The sequence below is a fragment of the Phyllostomus discolor genome, chromosome 6 (genome assembly GCF_004126475.2).
Source record: "Phyllostomus discolor isolate MPI-MPIP mPhyDis1 chromosome 6, mPhyDis1.pri.v3, whole genome shotgun sequence".
NCBI lineage: Eukaryota > Metazoa > Chordata > Mammalia > Chiroptera > Phyllostomidae > Phyllostomus > Phyllostomus discolor.
The window spans coordinates 3172207-3194794 of NC_040908.2; the positions used below are offsets into that span (position 1 = coordinate 3172207).

Sequence of the window (22588 nt, forward strand, 5' to 3'; positions counted from 1 at the left end):
TCTTCAGACGGCTGTTTGTTTGATTGACAGGCAGCTTTTCCTCATTGTGTGCCTTGCCTCTGCTCACAAAAGTGCATTCAGTCTTCCTCAGTGTGTTGAAACTTTTAAATGGAAACGGCTTTTCGTGAACAAAGGGCGCATTTTCCTCCCTCCTTCCACGTCTTACCTCTCTCCGCGAGGCTTGGCTTCTCCGGCAGCTCTGCCTCCACCGCGGTGACAAAAGGTGCGATTGTTCTGGGAGATGGCAGGCGATAACGCCAGCGGGGCTGGCGTGTGTGGGCTGCGGGGACTGTGTTTCTCCTGTGTCTGGTTTTATTTTGTTTTTGTTGCTGCAGAAAGCTGAGCGCAGCTTAAAAAACAAACGAAGGAGGGAGAGCGTGCGCTTTACAGATCCTCCAACCTTCACCCCAGGTGGGCTGCTGCTTTCCATTAGGCTGCTCCGTTAGGGTTTCGGGGGGGCCCCTCGGTCCCGTAACAACAAAGCTGACCGAGCTCCCTTGAAACAGCGGGAGCGGAACACGGAAGACGGAGGGACTGATGTGGTTTGTTTTCTCTTTCCAGGCAGGCCCCGCCGTCACCCTGCCCTGAGAGCAAAGCTCGGGGGAGGAGATGGTGCGCAAATTCAGTTTCAGTGTTTTTCTGAGTTGCGATTCCCAGCTCCAGAAGGGATAGCCTTTCTTTTCTTTTCTTTTTTTTAACTTAATTTAAAAATAACCTCCTTCTTCATCTGCCTTTGCCTCTTCTGTTTTATTTTTGACTCAAGCTTCTGGAGTATGGTGCAGGTTCAGAGGCTCGTTTCCTTCTAGCAAAAACCTGGCTGGTCATCTGGTGGAACGAACTGAGCATCTGGTCTCCCCCGGGGACACCAGCCCACCCAGGGGACAAGCGACCCCGAGCCGCCCGAGCCGGCGTCGAGCCCAGGCACACGGGTCTCTGTTCTGGATACGTGTCGTGTGTTCTGCCGGTTTCTGCTGCCTCTGTCTTCTCGGCCTTGATTTGCCTTATTTTTGTGTTTTCAGCCCACAGACCAGTTTCTGCACAGGTCACTGCAACACACCCACCCCTCTCCCACGGTCTCACCAGTGTTTCCAAACCCCCTCAAGCAGGAGTCACTTGGCCACCCATGCCCGGCCTCTGCAGGAGGGACGCAGGGGGACTGGAGGGCCTCTCTGAGGCCCCCCCCAGCGTGTGTCTGAACGCCGACCCACGGCATTCTGCTCTGCTCTGCTCTGCTCTCGAAGGAGTGAGGAGAGAAGGTGCGACGCTGGGCCTTGGGCTGGCCCAGCCCACTTGGGGTGCTCTGGCACCCCGCCAGGGATGACTCATTCTACCTGGGGCAGTCTCGCGTTTCTGGGAAACCCGGTCCCTGTCGCAGGGAAGGAGAAGCCTCCTTCACAGCCGCCAGTCACTCGCTCACTCACTCCCCAGGCACCTCAGGTGACGGTCAGTCTCGCTGGGTCGCGTTTCAGTCCACTCGGGGCCTTCAGACTTTGCTCTGGATTCGCCCCGACTTACTCTGCAGGCCCCATGGAGCTCTGGCCTGGCCGTGCTGCCTCTGTCAGAGCAGGAGTGACCTGACGGTTGAGGTCTGCCCTGGGGCGCAGGCAGGTGTCCTGAGGACACGTGCCCTCGGCCCCCCTCACCCCCACCCTCCTGCCCGGACCCCCTGCTGCCAGGGGGCGGAACACTCCTCTCCTCCAGCTGCGTGGAAAACAAGGGTGGGAAGCCACAGCGCTTGACTTTCTTTTCATTTCATTTTGCTGTTGCATGAGAATGTCCTAGAGAGCTGTTTAAACTACAGGCTCTCAGACCCAGGGCCAGAGAGGGACCCGGGATGTGTGTTGGGGGGCCCAGGAACGTGCGTCTGGAGCACGCCTCTCGCAGGTGACTCTGACACAGGCGGTGCCTTCAGCAGCGCGGGCCTGTCTCGTCCCTGCGCCGTTCCCCTCTGCCGGGACTGCAGCTGGCTCCGCCGGACGCTGGGGTACAGCCGGGCTCACGAGCAGATCACCCAAGTCCGGCTTAAACAGATGCCGCTGCGCCTTACGAACCACGTGACGTGCGACGCGGGGCTCTGGTGGGCCTGTCCTTCGCCTCGTGCAGCAGGGACCTTGCACACCCAGTGAGAATGTGGCCGAGCACCGAGCACTTCCTGTGAACAGGCCCTTCCCGTGCGCCGCCCTGCGCGTGCAGGCGGTTTCTGAACGTCACGACAAGATAATTCTCACACGTGATGAGATGCTTCCTGTCGTGGTCCTGCGGTGGTTACCCGTGCTTCGGAACCCTGTCACAGTCAGAGCCCGACCCCTCTCTGGGCTGAGCACAGGGGGACCCAAGCTTCGGGGGCTTCGCCTCGGACACCAGGTTGCCTGCTCAGCCGTCTGCGGGGGGTCGGCTGCGGTGCCGCACCGGCTCGGTTGGGGTGGGGGCAGGTGTGCGCGGAGGTTCGTCCACAGCCAAGCAGCGAGGGACACCTGGCCCACCGCTTCCAGCGACGCCGGAGGGAGAGGGCAGCATCGGAGCCCTGCGGTGACGCCCCCGGGGCGGAGACGGGCAGTGGTGCCGCCCTCCCCGCGCCTGCGGCTCGGGGCCCACCTCAGGTTCTCTCGGGGGGCCGTCAGGTGGGAACCAGGCCTCCTCTCTGGCCCAAGCGGCCCTGGGCAGGAGGTTTGGCGGGCGCCAACGCTTTCTCCCGGCTCGGTGCGTTCTGTCTCCCGGGAAGGACGCCGTGTCTTGGTGTCGTGTGTTCAGCAGTTACAGTTTAATAGTTTTACCCCAGACGTGTGCCTCTTACATAAAACACAAGGTATATTTTCCAGAATTATCCAATGTTACAGAGTTTAAATGTTTGTAGATTTTATATATCTTGAAGTTTTAACTTTTCCTGTGTTTTTTCCTTTTTGTAATTGGATTTGTGGGGGTGGCATTGGTCCATAGGGTCCTACGGGTTTCCGGTGTACGTTTCCATGACACGCGATCTGTAAGTTGCACTGGGTGCCCGCCACCCACAGTCGGACCCTCCCCGTCACCAGAGCTGGCCCCGTTACCCTTCACTCCCACCCCCTCCCTCTGGTGACCGTCACGCCGTTGTCTGTGTCTGTGAGTTTCGGTTCTGTATCCCACACGTGAGTGAAACCGTGCGGTTCTCAGCTTTTTCTGACTGACTTCGCTTAGCACGCGTCATCCTCCTGAGGGCTCAGTAGGGCTCCATGGCACGCACGACGTGCCGCCCCGTCTCCACCCGTCCTCCACCCACAGGCACTGTGCCGTCTCCGCGTCTCGGCCACCGCGATTAGTGCCCCAGTGAACACGGGGTGCGCGCGTCTGTGCGAGTAAGTGTTTTTGAGCTTTTGGGGTAGACAGAGGGGCTGCTGTGCCATGTTGTAACTCCGTTCCTAACTTTTCAAGGAGCCTCCAAGCTGTTTCCCCCGTAGCGTCCGCACCAGTTCACGCGCCCACGAGCAGTGAGCGCGGGCTCCTTTCTCCCCACGCCTGTCCATCCAGCCCTCGCCGGCCCCGCCTCATCCCCGACAGCCGCTCGGACAGGTGCGAGGCGGGGCCTCGCAGTGGTTCTGACTCGCGTTTCCCGAACAGACGGTGAAGTCCAGCATCTTTTCATGCACCTGCTGGCCTTCGTACATCTTCCTGGGAGAGGTGTCTGTTCAGGTCCTCGTCCCGTTTCATCGGGTTGGTTGGTTGTTTGGTGTGGATTTGTGCGAGTTCTTTACCTTTTGGATATTAACCCTTTGTTGGAGCTGTTGTTTGCAAATACCATCTCCCATTCGATTGGTTGCCTTACGTTGAATTTTTTCAATCTTCAACTTTATTATTCTAATTATGACATCTCTAATATATTTGGGTTTCTTCCTTTAGATAATGTTTAGGTTCCTTTTTATAGCTCCTGACAATGGTGGTAAAATATACAGAGCATAAAATCTACATTCACACCGTGTCTGGGCGTGCGGTTCGGTGGGACCGGTACGTGTGTGTACACTGTGCCTCCGCCATGGCTGTCCGCGGACCGCGTCCTCTCTGCGTGCGAGGCCCGGCCGCGTGCCGCCTGTCAGGGCTACCTCCTCTCCGGGGCCCAGTGACACTCTCGTGTGGACCGACCGCGTTTGCTCATCTGTGCACCCACGGAGACGTGTCACCTCACGGCTCCCAGCGATGCCGCCCGTCTACGTCGCACAGACACATAGACTGTCGTGCAACAGGAGCTCAGCCCGTTGGCTGCGCCCCCAGATGGGCGAGGGGCCCCTGTGTGGGGCCGTTGGGAGCCGTTGGGACTCCGAGCGGGTGGCAGCGTCCTCTGTTCCCCAGATTCTCCGTGACTGGCAAGAAATTACAGTTTCACTGTGTCGTGGGTAAGGCCAGTAAGAGTTTTATGAGCCAAATAGAGTTTTAGTGGCTTTTTAATTTGGCGTAATTACTACTTAAAACTGCTGCGTTAGGGTAATGACGATCGACAGTGTTTTCCCCTTCCTTGCTTTTCTCCACGTTTCCGTTTCGTTCAGTGAGTGCACACTAAAGTCAGAAAGTATTTAAAAACTAACCTAGGTTGAAAAAACTGCCACCTTGAGTATCTCTTTTCTTTCAGTCGTGGCCGACCTATGAGGATATCTATAGGAAAATGGTCGAAGTGGCCACGTTTTTAGACCTGCCTCGCTTCCCAGACATCACTGAAGACTGCTATCTCCACCCCAACATCCTGTGTATGAAGTACCTGATGGAAGCCAACCTCCCCGGTAAGCGAGCGCTGTTTGTCTTGGCGAAGCTTTTCCCGACTCTGACCCCGCTGAGCGAACGTGGAGTCCTCTCAGATCACAGACGGGTGGGCCGCCCGGCAGGGCCACGGCACAGACACAGACGGGTGGGGCCACGGCAACGTGAAGCTTGATAGCACAACTTCTTGAAGCATCTCGGACCGTAGACAGTGGCTAAAGGGCTCTGTTCCGGCGTGAGGGCCGTGCTTGAGAGCGTACATCTGGTCCTCGCACTACGTTTGCTGAACGCAGGGAAAGGAACAGATGTTCGGTGTGTTGTCAGCGGCCCAGGTGTGCCCCCAGAGCAGTGCTTCCTCATTTGCATGAAGCGTGATGGTTACATAATGAGTTCTAATTTTTCAAAATCCCAGAAGCTAATTTATGGCAACATGTTTGTTGTTGGGGAACACGATGCCGTCCCCAGCCCCTGACACGGGTGGAGGCCACGGTCTGGTGGGGTCACTGGACGCGGGAGGCAGCCAGGCAGCGCGGGGAGGGAGGCCCGCCTGTGTGCTCCGTGTGCCGGGCGCGGGCCCCCCGGGGACCTGCCGGTGGGAGCCGAACTAGAAGTGTAAGAAATTCAGGACTTTCACTTTTAAGAGAAAATACAAACATTGTGTGGCTGTACTATGGCTTGAGGAATATAAAAAATGTGATTGAATGTATTTTTAATAGAAAAGGAGACATAGGAGAAAAGCAGTACCTAAAACTCTACAGTGTAATTTTAACTATAAAATAAATACAAATTTGTAGTAACATACACACATGTAAACATGAAGCCTATAATTTAAGGAACGAAAACAATTTAAACCTTTAAAATATATCTATTAGCCTAAGGAACGTGTGTCTCCTCCAGAGACTCCAGAAGCCACCCTCTGTCTGACTACGACTCCAGAATCGGGAAAGTCAGATTTCTGCGTTCGACATATCACATAGGGCAGAATGACTGTTTCCGGTTTTGCTTTTTAAAGTTTACTTCCTTGGTGGTTCCTTCAAGTGTGGAAAGTGCCTGTGTTCTCTCGTGTCCCGAGATCTTGAACTTGTAGGGGAGCGCTGGGTGTGGAAGACGCGGCAGGGATTCCTGGTACACGCCTGGCACGCGGGGGGGCCGCATGGGCAGGGGACAGGCGAGCGGGCAGCAGTGTCCTCCGGCCCGTGGGTGTCGTCCGGCACGGTTTCCCACCTCACTCTCCCCGAGAGTGACAGGGGGCCTCCACCGCGTGTCACCACAGGCAGAGGGACGCCACTCTCATCTGATGTTCAGTAAGGGCCTCTCTGGGGACAGTGTTATAAAGAGGCAAGGGACAGAGATTTCGCTTCTCACAAACAGTGCAATAGGAAAAAATGGAGATACCCATGTTCTTGACCTTCTAACACTAAAAAATCACAAACAACTTGAAAATCCAGCAGAAAGCTAATGGTTAAGCAAACACTGGTATGTACATCTAGTGAGACGGGGCGCAGCTTTTAAAACCGTGTTTGTGAAGAGCTCGGAAAAGCGTGGAAAACGTTTGTCACAACAAGAAGTGAAATAGGCCAAATTACGAAAATTATGTAACAGAAGCACAGCTACATAGATGAAAATACTCGTAAAAGTAAAAGAAGAAAAATCTCCCCAACTATTGAAATGGTGTTTCTAAGTCACGGTAACGTGTTCCTTCCTTCCTTCCTTCCTTCCACCTCCGTGTCTTCCGAACGCCCCGCACTGAGGTCTCGTTCCTGGGGGCGGGGGGGGGGGGGGGGGGCAACAGACGCGACAGCCCCGCACACGCAGGCGTGCTGGCCCTGCACCTTGGATTCCGACTCCGAAACGTGGCTGCGGTTTGCACACCACCCACAAGGTTACGGGACACCTCTAGGGCGTCGGCGCCCTCGGGTGTGCGGACCTGGCTGCCTGCGGTGCCAGCAGAGGAGACGGTGCCTCTGGCGCCTTCACAGCCCTCCCAGGCTTCCCAGAAAGCTGAGAACAGTTCGTTGTAAACGCGCTGCGGCAGCACAGGCTCCTCCCCAGAGCCTCTGTGTGGCCACGTGGCCCCTGGAGCTGGGAAGGTGTCAGCCGGCCCGGCCCCCACGCCCCTCCGAGCAAGCACTGACGCCTTGAAGGCTGTGAACGCGCCCCGGATGCGTTGGCCAGCCTGCTCCTCCTGGGCTGACGAGCCTGCCAGAGAGAGGTTCTGGCCGCGCTCACAATCGTGTGCGAACGACAGCTTTCCACGGTGCTCCCACGTGTGTCGCCTCGTGTACGGAGGAGACACAGCGGGCCCAGTGACACCTCACTGGCAGGTGGCGGGACACAGGCTGCAGCCTGGCCCTCACGTGCCAGAGCCGGCGCCACGCCCTCCCCGTCTGTCTCCCTCTGTCTCTTTCTGTCTCCAGCGGCTCCTCTTCCCTCCTCACAATCCCTGCGCCACGTGCTTTTTTCTCACTACTCCGTACTTCAGCGTAAGAGAAGCAGTTCAGGTGTTAGTTTAAAAGAAGTATTGGAGACAGTTTCCAAGAAACGTCATTATTTATGATAACAGTACTGTGGTTTCCAGTTTTACTTCTCTGAGAAGTAAAACTAGCTCCTGTAACCCAGTACAGACAACCCATAAAATTGCAGTGCGTGGGTTTCACGGGGAATCCGGCCCGTGTTTTGCGTGCCCGCGCTGGAAGCAGGGGCTCGGCCTCCGTTCTGTCTCTCTGCTGTCCCCCTTCCTAGCGGCGTCTTCTGCGCAGTAGGCCCTGGCGCTCCGGAAGTGCTTGTGGAATGGAGCTTAATGTGTCTCCTGACCGTTTTGCACTTGAATGAAGCCCATGAATATTCCGATGGATCTGGAAGTTGAAATCATCTTAACAATAAGTCCCAGCCCTCCTTCCCCCAGACTGCCTGCCCGCCGCTCCACAGCCGAGGCCAGAGCCTGTGCCAGAGCCTGTGCCAGAGCCTGTGCGGGATGTTATTGGCAGCCCCCGGGGCACCGGCCAGTCTTCGTCCCAGTCCCAGTCCCAGCCCCGATGGAGCTGACCTCGTTGTGTCAAGGTCACGAACGAGGAGCTCCGGGAGGGCAGGGGCTGCGTCTTCACCCCGGTGCCCAGAGCACGGGAGTTCCTCGTTACGTGCTTTCGGAAAGAAAGAGCAAGGACCGAGTCAAGACGTTAGCTAAGTTATTGGAACCCAGTAGATGCATAAAAGTACACTCGTGCCTATTTTGAATTGTTATATATGTTCTATCTGGGTATAAACAAAGCACTTTTTTTAATCAGTGGAAGTTTTTTACTTAAGCCTGTAGGAGACAGTTGTTTTGTATTTTACTCCTTCTTCACCGTAAACAGGTAGGCGGCTGCAGTCAGGAAGACAGACAAAACCAGACCCAGTCTCCCTCAAGTGGAAGAGCTCCCTCTTCAACAGGGAGGTGGCCCCTCGCCCCGTGGTGGTGGGGGTGGGTGCCAGGGCGCTGGGCCCGCGTCTGCCCTCTGAAGGAGCGCCTCCTGCACGGGGTATTGTCCGGGGCGAGAAGCCACCCAACTGAGCGTGGGGCGAGGGACAGGGAATAAATCGGCCCCCGGGCAGAGGGGCGGAATGGCTGTGTGCAGCGGAGAGGCCGGTGAGCTCGGGGCTCGTTAGGGGGCCGGCAGGGGTCTGTTCGGGCTGCAGGCTAGGTCTGCATGGGTCGGCGAGCGCCGTGCAGCGAGGTGATTGGATCACACGTGGGTAGATGGGAGCGCAGTCGGCAGAACAGCCCCCAGGTCGCAGGGCACAGGCCTGCGCTCTCCAGGCGCAGTCATTCTTCGCGTCTCCAGGGCGACTGGGAGGAGGCACCGCCGTTACTGCCGCTGGATGCAGGCAGAGGCAGCCGCAGCCCAGACGGGGCGGGTAACTGCGCAGGGTCGCGGGGCTGGCCCGGGGCTTGGCCCCCTAGTCCCCCTTGACCCCTGTGCTGGTGCACCGAGGGGCAGAGTCGCTGGAACGTGGCGGCCGAGTGCGTGCAGGAGATTCGGTCGAACACAATGCGGTCGGTGTCGCACTCACGGGTGACAGCTCTTCTACTCGAAATTAGTGAAAACAGAATGTGGTGCATCTTCAGTACCTAGATCAGTGAGTGAGGAAATCTGTGTAGTAGTTTGGAGTTTTCGATGTGTGTTCTCTCGTAATATCCTGTTTAATCTTATTTATCCTCGCCGCCTCAACTGTAACTCATTTGACCAATGAAGAAGCTGAGGTTAAGTGACTAATCCGGAATCACAGAAATAGTGATTGGGAAGTCCAAACAGGGGCCCTGAGGTTTCTGGTTCCGAGTCCACGGTCTTCAGACTGCGCAGTCACAGATCTTGCAGCGTGCGCTGAGCACGTGATTTCTTCGGAAAGCTGTACGTCCAGCTGAACGCGAGCCGAGCCTCCCCGGGCGCCGGCCGAGGGCCAGCCGGTGAGCCAGTGCGCACTCAGAGGGCTCGCCAGGGAGCCAGTTCACACAGGCGCCAACTGCCGGGGAAACACAGACGCGGGGCTGGCCTGTAACTGTGCATTTTAGGTACGGAGATGGATCTATGAACAGTACGTGTTTTAGGAAGTCAAAATAGGGAGAGACACGCCTTGTCAAGATCCCACCACTGGTGGTTTTTGGTTCGAGGTAGAAATGTGTGTCTCTGGGTTCTAGCATAGGATAGTACCGTGCTTCGAGCTAAAGACTGTCTTGTGGATATACACTCCAGTTAGCCAGCGAATTTACTTCATGTTTCACTTTTTCTTCAACAGATGAAATGCACAATTTCACCTGCCAGGTGGTAAAAATGGCCGGACTAGGAGAAGTGGATTTTCTGACATTTGACCCTATCGCTAAAAAGAAAAACACTGTTAAATACGATGTTCAAGCCGTAGCTGTCATTGTAATAGTGTTGAAACTGCTCTTTTTACTGGATGACAATTTAGAATGGTAAGTGTGTGTCAATTTTACGAGGAAAAAATTGGGCTGTCTGTACCTCATTGTTCAGAGTGGGGGAGCCCATGTGTTATCTCAGCAGAGGACGGAGACGCTCAGTGTCACAGAACGTTGGCGAGCGGCAGTAGTTCCTTCTTTCTCACGTGACGTCTGGACTCGGCTGGGTGGCAGAGAGGTCACCCGCCTTAGTCGGTGGTTTGTGTCGCGCTTTGTTTCTGTCTGTCGGGTAGATGCACGGGTTTCTCATCGTCCCACGGACTCCTGAGTTTCCCGTCACCCTCAAATCCTAGAGAATTAGCACCTCATCTGTGCGCCTCTGGGCTCCTGGCACCGCGTGTCTCAGAGTATTTTGGAAAGTAAAGGAACTTTAAAATGTCACCCCTCCCGAGTACCAGCGAAGAGTGCCAGTATCTATGGGGCCTTCTCCCCGTCTCAGCGGCCACGTCTCCGTTAGAGCACCCGCCGGTTTCAGGGACCGTTGCGTACGCCTCTCGCAGGGGAATTCACAGTCTCACTGTCTTCCAGTGAGTGACTTCTGAGTGAATGGGCTTGTTTCTCCCCAGGTCTTTGTCCGCTGTTGCTGAGACCCATAATGAAGAGAACAAAGAAGGTACTTAGTTTTTTTATCAGTCAAATTTAAAGATAATGTGCTAAAGGATGCCGTAAATGTAGGGAAGAAGCTTTGAAAATATACATGTACACGTATAGGTAAGTCGTGTGTACCTTGCACCAGGATTATTTTTTTGTAGAGTTATCTAGTGGTGTTTCGAGGCTACCGAAAAACTCCGGTGAGCCCTACTGTGTGTCAAGGTCAGCCAGCTTCTGCACTCCCGGCGCCGCCCCCTCAGCACACGAGACCGTGAACTTAGCGGGCGGTCTTGCGGCTCTGCCGTCTGTTGTAATGCCTCCGGCCTTTGCCCATACTGGCTCTCCTACCGGAAATGCGCCGTCCTTCCTGCCCCCCACCTCTCCGGTCCCCCGCAAATCCGTCTTCATCCTTCAAGAAGCAACACAAACACCTTCTTGTCACACCTGCTCCCCACCCCATTTCCGAATCAGGGCCGACCCCCCCGCCGCAGCCACTCCCGCCCAGATGTCTGGTGCACGTGTGGCACGCTGAGTACGGCCGTGGACCGAGTGCGTCTGTCCCCGCCAGAGCATCCGTGTTTGTAAAGTGCGTAGAAGAGGAGGTGCAGACAACTGGTCTTTCGGCCATCTCCCACCTCGGGGCAGCCTTCCTTTCCTCCGACTCGCCACTCTCTGGGCCTCTTGTCTGCTTTCCCTCCCATTCCCTTCCTCTTTCCTGGCTCCTCTGCCTCCCGTGTAGGGGGAGGAGGGACCGCCGGACCACACGCCACTCTGTGACCTCTCGCCTGGGCCTCTGGAACCATGCCCTGTCCCATCACCCCCTCTCTTACCTGCCCCCCGGAGCTCTGGGCTTGGGTCAGGGCTGGGAAGCACAGGAGCGGGAGCTGGCCAAACTGGAAGTCTGGATTCAGCTCCCGTGGTGCCATTCCCCACGTTTAGCGATCGATCATCTGTTCCTTCTTGCATGTTGTCCCAGACACATGGGACAGCTGGGTTCCGCACCAGGGGCAGGTCGGGAGGTAGGGACCCGGCTGTGTTGTGACAAACAGAGTGTGTCTTCCGTCCCAAGGAGGCAACAGTCAGGCCCCAGAGAGACAGACACACACGGGCAGTTTCAGCGCGACCCGGTCAGGGCCGTGGTATCGGCAGATGCTCAGCGGAGGGAGGGGCCGGTAGTCTCTCAGGAGCCGTGTCAGAGGCCAGAGGCAGCGAGTCCGTCTGTAACTTCCAGGGGCTGTCATGTGAATGTTCAGTCGTGTCAGTGGATGAGGATTCCGGTGCACAATGTGCAGCATTATAATGTGACTAATTTGGTTAATAATTGTGAGTTTCTTTCTTTTCTTTTCTTTTCTTTTTTTTTTTCAGATAAGCCATGGTTTGATTTCAGAAAATGGTACCACGTCGTGAAGAAATCTTTTGATGAGAAGAAACGAAAACTGGAGGAAACCAGGGCAAAGTGCGTCACCTCTTCTAGTTGTAGATTTGCTGGCTCGTTTCTGGGTCTGTCACTCCGCACGTGAAGGCTGAGGGTTCACCAGTGTAGACTCCTCCGCGCTGTGGCCTTTCTTTCTAGAACTATCAGCCTCTTCTATATTCTAATTCGCTTTTTTCCTTAATGGGGATGCTCCCAAAATAAAGGTCCCTGCAATAACCAAAACGAGGGGCAGCAGACAGAGAGCGCGTGTGGTGCGGCCAGTGCCGTGTCTGACGTGGGCCCGTGGGGCGAGGTGGGAAGAGCGTGGACTCGGTGCTGGCTTGAGTCCCGACTGAGCTGCGGACTCGCTGTGCGACCAGGGGCCTCGCGGTCACTTCCCCCTCCGCCCCCGGGGGCTGGCACGGGGCTCGTGAGCTCGCAGAGGTGCCGCGCCGCGTGTAAGGCGGAGCGCCATCCTGCCGGTCTCGGACTCAGACCCTTGCACCTGTTCCTAGAACTTGGAGTCTCGGGGAGACGTTGAGGAAAACGTTAGTGTCTCTGTATTTTACATACATTTACAACAACACTCACATGATGAAATAATTTAAATCCTGTGGTCGAACCAAGTTGTTCAAAGTAGTTAATACTTCATGCAGTTCTCGTCTCCTCGTAAACAGGAATCGTAATGCCTGCTTCGCGCTCTAAGAACTAAAGCTCGGTCTTCCCGGGCGGACTAGACCCCCCCCCCCCCCCCCCCCCCCCGTGTCTGCGAGTCCGAGATGTGAGCAGGGCAGCGGGCTTCCGGGGGGTGGGGGGCAGGGCCCAGCGGGAGCGGGACCCTCGTCGGGAAGGGAGCGGAGTAGCGGTGCCCGCTGGTCTGGCCGCGCGGGGCGGGAGCAGAGGCGGGAGGCCAGCGTGGTGGACACCGGGCTGTTCTGCTCCCGGAATTTTCCGCAGCATACAGGGCGTGGTGGCCTCCTGTGGGAAACCTTAGGACTTTGTCGTGTGTCTGTTTTTGTAGATGTTGTAGTTTGGGAAGAGGGTCGACAAAGCAAAGCAGATTCTGAAGGAGAAGCGTGGCCGGAGTGCTGTCACTTTAGATTGCCTGCCCCCCCAGGTGCTTGGCATGTGACCCCCAAGAATTATTGGGTCGGCCGAAAAGCCCCTGTGGTGTTTTCCTTAAAACATAAGACACAGTTTTCATTTTCACCAACAGTTTCATTGATTTGGACATTTTGAGCACGTTGGCTCTCTCCCGCATGCTAGACCATTGACTGTTCTCAGTTCATGTCTTGATTTGATCATTATTGCCTTCAACGGGTCTCCCCAACCGTGGGGCACCGTCCAATGAGAAATCTCCAGCAGGAAACTCCACAAACCACTTCTGACGCGTTCGACCAGTCCCAGCCCCTTCTCCACGCACTGCACACATCTTTCCCTGTGTCTCCGTTGCGTTGTTACTTTTCTTGAAATAATAAAGCACAATACACTGAAAATGTTACATTTCTTCCATCTTCAATATTAAAATGGCTACACAAAAATTCCCCAATTTTGATAAGTTTTTTTAAATGCACGCTGACAGGACAGCTGTCACCATAGTGTCTAACAAAACTGTCTCGAGTGAAGGCAAAGACAGCTAAGTGCTGCTGGAGCCGGCGTACAGCGCACGGGGAAGACTGAGCGAGCTCTTTGGCCGGTCCCACGGCGCACCCACCCCCTCGAGCAGCAGCGCGCTGACGCCCGTGTGGCGCCTCTGCAGGCCCCCTGGTCCCGCTCTCCACGGGGACGGGCAGCGGCGGGCCTGTCCGGAGACCGTGGTTGGAACTGTTCAGTGTAGGAAGTTTTTTTTTCCTCTTCGCTTTTGGGAATTTCTTAATTATTTGAGACATTTTTTTACTCTATGAGTATGTTGTTACATTTATTACTTAAGAAAATAAAAAAGATATTTGAAAGAATCACAAACTCACTGACTGAAGCGTAAAGGCCAGGTTCCCTGCTGTGTGCGAGTTGCGGCGTGGCTCACGGACATGCAGTTTACGCCCGACGCTCAGAACGGCCGTCGCCGTCACGGGTGAGCACGCGTGACCTCACTGCTGCTCCCCGGTGACTAGGTGATTGGGGGGTTCGTTTCCGGTAGTGTCTGAAGTCGCCATGAGAGTTCAAAGGAAGAGCCAATACTTTTGTTTTACATAAAGTCAAGATCTTATGGATTTGGGCAAGTCTTTGTGAAGAAGTCCTTGAGAAAAGTCTTAATTCTTAAATTGGTAAAGATGATCATTTGCTATCATAATATTCCTAAAATATTTATTTTTATATGTATTTTCTTTCCCAGCATTAGAAAAGAAGGGAGAGAAATAGCCCATTGTTGAATACTATAAATTTTAAAAAGTAAAAATATATGAATTTCTGACTTTCTGTTGCCCATCAGCCGTTTCTTTAGGAAGCCCACGGGTGCTGTTGGGTGCTGTCAAGCACTGGGGCACGGTGACACCTGACCGCCGTGTGGGACTCAGAAGCACCGCGCACCTCGTGCTAACTCTCCCGCAGACGGGGCTGGAGACGCCGCCGAGTGCCCTCGTTTGCCTGTTCACGCACCCATTCGTTCTCCAACAGGCATGCAGAGGCGGCCTCCCCAGGGGCCGTCACCGCCAGCGTCGGGGACGAGGAGCAGGGGAGGCTGCCTCTGCCGTGGAGAAGCTCAGAGGCTGTCACGCGTGACTCATGCGAGGCCAGGCCCCGGGAAGCGGGAGAGCCGGGCCCTCTGACTCAGCCTCCTCCCGGCGGCTGCGCGGCCTCTCGGAGTCAGAACTGCCCTTGGGTCGGGCAGGAGGCCGTTCTCGTTTCTCACTGTACGTTCAGAACCCCCCCGCCCCCGCCCTGGGAAACTCAGGGTCCCTGAAAGCGGGACTACAGACGAGTAGTAAGTGTCAGCCTGGCTCCAGGGCAGCAGCCATCTCCTTGGCAGCGTTTGTGGCTGGAGTTTGGAACTGGAAGGAGAGCCTGTCCCTCCCCGTTGGCCTGGCTGCAGGCCGGTGGCCCCGGTCAGGAGGAACCCCAGGGGACTGTTGCGGTTTGCTCCGGGGGGGATGTTGTAGATCCGCGCGGCATCTCCACGGCACGGTGGAGCCCCCCGGGCTGGGCTGCCCGGGGTCAGGGCAGGTGGAGTCAGGTGAGGGGTCGGACTGGGTCGTGCCAGAAGCCCGAACTTTCGTCCTCGTTCCCACCAGCGACGGGGTTGACTTCCAGGCATTCAGTGACAGAGGCCTGGCACTCACCGTGCCCTCTGTCTGCTCATGGGAATCAGAAGAACCACTCGCTCAACCTCTCAGCCAGCAGGAAGCTGGGCGAGGGCGGACTGCTGTGCTCGCGTGGCTTCACCGGGTGTGGACAGGCAGCAGGGGAGCTTCCCGGGCAGGGAGCCACTGCTGTGTCTGTGCGATGGGTAGCGTCTTCGGGGACTCGTGGCGGCGTCGGGAGGCCCCGGAGGACATGCTGTGCCGTGCCGCTGGCTCGTCCCTGCTCCGGTTCGCTGGCGCCCCGCCAGGCCGTGAGCCCCCTGGGCGCGCGCCCCTGGGTCATTCTGAGCCGGAGCCTCACACCGCATTTCAGCGGTTTCAGATGCTGCTGCCGAGAAACTTCTCCGGAACGGGCTGAGGTCAGTTTCTCCAGTCCCGCTCCAACTGTGTCTCTCTCTCTGCCGTGCACAGGTACGTGTGGAAGAGCGAAAAGCCACTCTACCACTCCTCCATCGACAGGTCGGTGGCGTACAAAAGGAGGGGTGAGTGCCGTTTTCTCTTACCAATGCCAAGGAGCAGTGCAGTTGTAGAGGAGCGAGTGTCTTGGCTTGAAAAGTGGATGTGTGAGTTTTTCTTTCTTACCATGTGTTCCAGTGCACATGCAAAGGCACATCACCCTCTGCAGGAACTCTCCACAGGGCCCTGGCCAGGTGGCTCACTGGGTTGGAGTGTCATCCCACACACCTCAAGGTTGTGGGTTCAAGCCCCAGTCAGGGCACTTACCTAGGCTGCAGGTTTGCTCTCCGGCTGAGGTGCATATGGGAGGCAACTGATTGCTGTTCCTCTCTCTCTCTTTCTTTCTCTCTCTCTCTCTTTCTCTAAAGTCAATAAACATATCCTCCAGTGAGGACTGAAAAATGAAAAGTGAGGAAACCACTGTAGGAGTCTGTCTCAGGGACATGTGCCCTCATCACACCACACAGCGCTAGCGCCCCCACCCCGATCTGCGTCCCGCATTCCCGTAGCTCTCGGACTCTGTCCGCAGGATTGCCTTTAGGCTGTCTTGTTTATTGTTTAAATGTGGTGAATATAGGTAACATAAAGTTTACCACTTTGGCCTGTTTTCCGGGGTTCCCGCATACCTCCCGTCCAGTTCCCGTCGCCCCCACGTCCTTGCCCTCCATTCTCACGTGCGCTGGTCACACTCCGGAACCAGCTCTGAGAGGCAGTTGCTGCCGAGTGAATCCCAGGCTCCATCCGAGTGTAGCACTAGTTTTATTTCCCTCCTCCCCTGCTTCTCCACTTCCAGAGATGGTGGTCAATCTACAGAAACAGTTTAGCATGCTGGTTGATTCCACACCGACTGTCACAAGAAAAAGCCCTTCGAGTTTTCAGTTCAACTGGACCGGAGACGCGGATGGGACTTGTTTCCACGGACACAGCCTCCAGGGGGCCCTGGAGAAGAGGGGCCAGTCACTGACCACCAGGAACGCCCTGTACTGGCTCAGCACGCAGAGGTTCTGTAGAAGGTATGTGACCCGTGCGGAAATCGGAGGGCAGGACACAGGACAGAAGCTCTGGTTTGCGCCGAGGTGGTATTCTTTTCTAATTTAAAAAAACAAAACCTCACGTATAATCTAAAGGAGTCGGCTACAGCGAGGGCCAGGCAGGTTGTTGGAAATAGAAGACTGTGCGCTGATAGCCAAGAGAATCGGGATTACACATCGAGTCTCGTTTAGGAGTTTTAGGGACGGAGACGTCCTGTTGTGATGCACGCTTCACAGTCTGTGACTGCATCCAGTCATCAGCACGTGGTGCACGGAAAGCCCACGGCGTGCCGGCCACATCTCGTGCAGCTGGGGGAGGTCTAGGTTACAGAGCTTTTCCTTATTGCTGCTCGCATCCCAGCGCGGCCGCCGCGTGCTGGTGGCAGGAGAGCTCTGTGCCGGCTGTGGCACGCCGTCGCCCTCGCTGTGGAGACAGGGTGTGACGCTCCCCTCCAACTCTCTCACCTCCTCCCGTCTCTCCCGGAGGAAAGCCCGCCGGCCCCTGCCGTTCTCTGGCCTCGACGTCCACCCCTCCATGTGCCCGCTGCCCCGTCCATGTCAGCCCCCTAGCGCTTCCTTGCATGTGTCACGTACACGCCCCACGCGGGCCTTTGCGCGTGCAGTGCCTTCAGGCACTGGAATGCTCCCCCCCCCCCCCCCCGTGTATCCACACGGGCTCACTTCTTTCGGGGTTTTGCTCGCAGTTCACCTCCTCCCAGAGGCCTGTCTTAGCACCCCCCTCCCGCCCAACACACCTCATCACTTGCCACCCGCCTTGCCTATTTCCTTTTCCCTTATAGTTTTTGTCACTGTTGAATGTGTTACAGTGTCTCGTATTTATTTTGTGTATTGGTCTGCCCCCTCACACTGGCACGGAAGGTCCTTTAGCTGGGACTCTTGTCTTATTCGTTGAAAAATCCCAGAGGCTAGAACAGGGCCTGGCTGTTCACTGAGTATTTGTTGAATGAATGAATGAATGAATGAACGAATGAATGAATGAAAAGTGGAGGCTGCGCCGTAGGTTTCTTGTGAGAGAGAGTTAAAGGAGATGTTTATGGTGTCTCTCACATACTAAATGCTCAGGAAATGATAACTGTGATCATTAGGATTATTTTAATCAAAACTAGTTTTCTGCTATAATAGAATTTTACTACCTGAGTTGTGTGTCAAGGTAATAAGATGCAGATGATAAAATGAGGTTACCTGTATTAAGATTAACCGTTCAAAAGAGCTGAGCCATGTCTAGACGGGTTAAGGAGTCGGGCAGACTTAGCAGCAGTAACGCAAAAGGCCAGATCTCAGCCCAGAGCAGGTGCGCCACGGTGGAGGGCTCCATTCCTTTGCAGGGTCCACGCCACGGCTTTCCCGGGTGGTAAGGCCTCGTGGTAGTCCTGGCCGGTACGGAGCACGCACCAGACTGTGTTGCTGGTCTCTGCCCCGTCTGGGTTCACGGTCGGGCCTGTGAGTTAGCGGGACCTCACCCCCGTGTGCCTGTCAAAGGGCGCTGAGCGAAAGCCTGTAGGAGACTTCAGATCTGCGGCAGAGCTAACAGCCTTCGTAAACGTAACTGCCCCTCGCACCGCTCACCTTTTTAGAGGCCCCCGTCTGAACGCAGGCCTGTTACTGACCGTTAGGTCCAGAGGCCTGCCGCGGGTGCCAGCTGGTGAGGTGTCCAGCCCCGAACCCCTGAGAGGGGAGGCCGCTCACCTGCCCTCCCACGGGAAGGGGCTCTCGGGGTCTCCCAAGTTGTCTTCTCGGGAGGGGGAGGGGCTTGGGGTGGCCCACAGAAGGGGGGGCTTGAAAATTTGAGGATTTATATTTAACTGTGTTTTAAACTATAGTTAAAAAAAAACCTCAATACTCAAATATGTCATATGCCAAATTGGAACACACTTGAGACCACCGAGCCTCTCACCCTTGCCCCCAGGGCCGTTTGTCTGCCTGGGGTGCGGACGTCGGACCGTTCCCTTCGCACACGCTCGGCCTTCCCGTGCGGAGGGCTGTGCCCCACACCGCCCCCGCCTGCCACCCGCGGTGTCGGCAGGAACGCGCTCACACCGCCTCCGTCGGCCACGCGGAGCACGGAGGTTCACCCGTAACTCGGGGGTCGCTTCCTGAGCTCGTGGTGAAGAACGTGGTCTTGACACGGTGTCGCCAGTGACGCGGCTCCGAACCAGAAGGCCACCCGGCGAGTACCCCGCGGGCCTCGCCTTACCCCTGTGGTGTGGGGGCAGAGCCTCCCGTGTGGCCCCCCGCGGAGGAGCGGCACTGCGGCCCGTGCTGGGGTGATACTGTATCCGGAAGGTTCTCTCTTGAAATAGTGGACTTAGACATGAGAAAAGGAGGGGCGCGAGAGACCGCCATGTTTGTGAGGGTTCCCGTGCAGTGGCTCGTGCTTCGTTTCTCTGAGATCGGTCCACGGCCACACCGCCGCGGCTTTTCCGTTTCCTGCTGCTGAGCATGGCGGGGTGTTGGCCTTGTCGTATGTTGTGAGAATTGCTGCAAGATTTAAAGTGGAAACGAAACATCAGTTTTGAAGGAGTGTGGGGGAGATGCGCAATTCTGAGCCCCGCTGTGTGCCGCGCGCCCCCGGAGTGAAGCCCCGCGCACACGTCACGCTTCAGGCCGTGAGTGGGCGGGGCGCTGCTCCGCCTCCCGCTTTGCGTTGCGGGCGAGGGCACCACCGGGGGGAGGAGGCCGGCGGGCGGCAGCGTTTTAGAAAAATTCAGGAATTCGGGACCACATGTTACAGAAACCATACTACCTGAAAGTCTGTGTTCTCTGTCTGTTGCCTGCTTGTTTTTTAAACTTTTTTATTATGGAAAACGTCAAGTGTATTCCAAAGCAGAGGGAACGGAAAGCGCCTGTTATTCAGCCCCAGGGCCGGTCCGCAGGGCCGGACCTGCCGCACCAGCGTCCGACTCAGGCCTCCGCCCCGCCCCCCAGACTGTTTGGGAGCGAATTCCCAACAGCAACGTATTTTTAAAGCAAAACCATAATGTCATTAGTTAGACACACAAAAAATCCTAATAATAATTCCTTAATATTACCTAACACGCAGTCGCTTTTTAGATTTTCCCAATTGTTGTATACTCTTTAAAATAACTCGGAATCCAGATGAGATCCCTGCATTGTCAGGGGCTGAGTTCGTGAATTCCTCCATTATCTCCTTGCTTCCCCTCGCAGCTCCCTTGGTGAGTAACCCAGGTCACGTGGTCTGTGCAGTCTCCCACGCCGCACAGTTGATAGCACAGTGCCATAAACCGTTGGAAGCTCCTCTGTCCCCTGGATTGCCTCTGCCTCGGTGTAGTTCGAGTTAGTCACAGACTGACAATTAGAGGTAGAGATTTGGTTAGATTCAGGTTCTACTTTACGATAAGTGAGATTGCTTTCTAAAGTCTTCTTCCTGTAGCATGTGCAGGATTGGAAGTGTGGAACTGGTGTCTCGTTTTGGGTGGGGGTCCGGGAGTATTTGCTTTCTTTTGTTGGCTTTAAACACAGGTCCAGAAGCTCTACTGGTGTGCTTCTGTTTGCCCTGGTCCTGGTGAGACGTGGGCCGCCCCGGGTGGCAGGGCCTCCGGGCCCGGGGCTGTGAGACCTGGCTCCATTGCCACCTTTGTGTCCCCTGCACGGTGACCAGGGGCCGAGCGAAAGTTTTCCCCTCTGTAAAATCAAGGAGTTTTACCAAATTATTCTAAGTTTCCCTCCAGCTCAGATCACTATGTTCAGCCTAAACATGTATACTTGTCCAGTTATTTGAAAGATGTTCAGAGGAGAGACGCACGCTTTTCTAGATGGCCATTTAAACCTAACATCTTCCTTTCTGTTCTTCCCTTCCAGCTATTGCAAACACGTGACGACCTATGAAGAATCAAATTTTTCTCTGAGTTATCAGTTTATACTAAATTTCTTCTCCTTCCTGCTGAGAATAAATGTCTACTTCCTCCATGAAGAAGTGAGCTTGATTGAAAAGAGACTTTTTAAAACAAAATACAGTAAAGCAAAAAAGAAATCTTCGAGATCCAGGAAAGTGAGAAAATGAGAAAAATAAAATAGAAACTTTGTTGGGAAAATATTTTATTAGTGACAGTAATGTCAAATTATAATATAGCATTCCAAAGAATTATGGAAAATAGAACTTTTTGCACATATGCCCAGGCATAGGCAGATATGCAACATATATTACAGAGATTGTGCTTATAAAATGTATATTGGAAAACAAGTGAGCTTTGAATGCATTTTTTTAATTATAAATATTTTTTGAGAAAATTAAAACAACTGTTATAAAACTGGTAACCAGAAATTTGTGTTCATTGTAATGTAGAGCTAAATTTGCTTTTTAAACTAGATCACTTCTTGCTCTTTATGCCCGAAAGTAAATCCCAGATGAATCAAAGATCAAAACACTATAATCTTTTACAAGTATCACAAGAAAGCAAGGATGAATGCTTTGATGCTCTTACAACAGAGAAGGACTTTTTAAGCATTCCCGAAAACCAGAAGCCAAGAGGAAACGATTGAGAATGTGAGTACGAAGTCAAAGGTAGATGAGAAACTGGAAAAAGACATTTGTATCATTTGATGGACGAAGGAATAATTTCCATAATGGATCAGTAGTTCTTTTAACACAACAGGAAAGTGACAAGCTGAGCCAAAGATATGAAAAGATAGCTTTTTGAAAAAGGAAGTATAAAGCCCAAGCCAAAAAATACAAGATACTCCACCTCGCTCAAATTAGAGGCATGCAGACTAAAAGAGCTATGACGTCCCACATGGTAGATCGGCAAAGATCATGAAGGCTCACAATGCCCGCAGAGGCTATTAGAAAATCAGGCGTTTTTCTTCAGTTTGCTTATTCACGCAGCACATGCTAGCTGGGCCGCGTCTGCGTGCCCGGCCCAGCCCCGCGGATACGCGCCGGAGATTCGGTGTGAACTAGACCCCTGCCTCTGAGGACCCGCTGGCCCGCCGGGGACCCGCGGGAAGCAAATACAAAGTACTCTGGGGAATGAAGTGCAACGAAGAAGCGGCAAGGTAATGGGAACACGATGGGGCGGCCATGTCGTGCCAAGCCGTTGGAAACTGAAAACGACCTGCGATCCACCCTGCGTGCTGCAAGGCTCAACTGGCCGGTGAACAGACTGCGGGGCGGGCGGAGAGGCCGCCTGCGAGACTGTGTCGCGCGGGTGCCGACGGGAGTTCGTGCTCCCCGCGCCAGTGCTCGGGCGCGGGTGCCGGAGGGAATTCGCGTTCCGGCGCGGGTGCCGACGGGAGTTCGTGCTCCCCGCGCCAGTGCTCGGGCGCGGGTGCCGGAGGGAATTCGCGTTCCGGCGCGGGGGCCGATGGGAGTTCCTTCTCCTGGCGCCAGTGCTGGGGCGCGGGTGCCGGAGGGGATCCGTGTTCCGGCGCGGGGGCCGATGGGAGTTCCTGCTCCTGGCGCCAGTGCTGGGGCGCGGGTGCCGGAGGGGATCCGTGTTCCGGCGCGGGGGCCGATGGGAGTTCCTTCTCCTGGCGCCAGTGCTGGGGCGCGGGTGCCGGAGGGGATCCGTGTTCCGGCGCGGGGGCCGATGGGAGTTCCTGCTCCTGGCGCCAGTGCTCGGGTGCGGGTGCCGGAGGGGATCCGTGTTCCGGCGCGGATGCCGATGGGAGTTCCTGCTCCTGGCGCCAGAGCTGCGGCGCAGGTGGCCGTGGCGGCAGGCTGGCGGCAGTCTTTGCCGCCCCAGGCGCTGCTGCGGTGGGAAGGGAGCAGGCCTGGCGTCGGCGTTGGCGCCTCTAAGACGCTAAAGTCTTGGCGATAAAGACGGGTTAAGCCTGGGAGGGGCCAGTGTGGCGCCCAATCCTGATACCGGGCGGAGGGGGCTGAGTGCCGCACGGACGTACAGGCCGCGGGTGGAAGAGCCGGATACCGCCGGCGGGCTCGCGGCTCCCGGCAGCCGGGTCCCGGGCTGGCCTTGCGGTGGCGGGTGGGGGCCGGGGTCCGATGTGTAATCTGTTGGGTGAGATCATACATTATTCTATCACTACAGTGACTTGTGGTATCTGTCGATTTGGGTGGAATCTATTTCATGAACATTTTATTTATTTTTTAATTAAATACCACACTACTGCGCAGAAACATAATTTC

At 55.4% G+C, this 22588-nt stretch overlaps 1 protein-coding gene across 2 annotated transcripts in view; it reads left to right on the top strand.

Moving 5' to 3' along the window:
• Window positions 1-21499, top strand: part of TAF1B (TATA-box binding protein associated factor, RNA polymerase I subunit B) — a 57602-nt gene extending 36103 nt beyond the window's left edge. For both annotated transcript variants that reach the window (XM_036027645.1, XM_028516613.2), the window contains exons 9-15: window positions 4598-4745; window positions 9496-9673; window positions 10243-10289; window positions 11633-11723; window positions 15389-15459; window positions 16227-16446; window positions 20305-21499. In XM_036027645.1, coding sequence (XP_035883538.1) covers window positions 4598-4745; window positions 9496-9673; window positions 10243-10289; window positions 11633-11723; window positions 15389-15459; window positions 16227-16446; window positions 20305-20506 — 957 coding nt within the window. In that variant the 3' untranslated portion in view covers window positions 20507-21499. The remainder of the gene's footprint in view (window positions 1-4597; window positions 4746-9495; window positions 9674-10242; window positions 10290-11632; window positions 11724-15388; window positions 15460-16226; window positions 16447-20304) is intronic.
• The last annotated feature ends 1089 nt before the right edge of the window (window positions 21500-22588 follow it).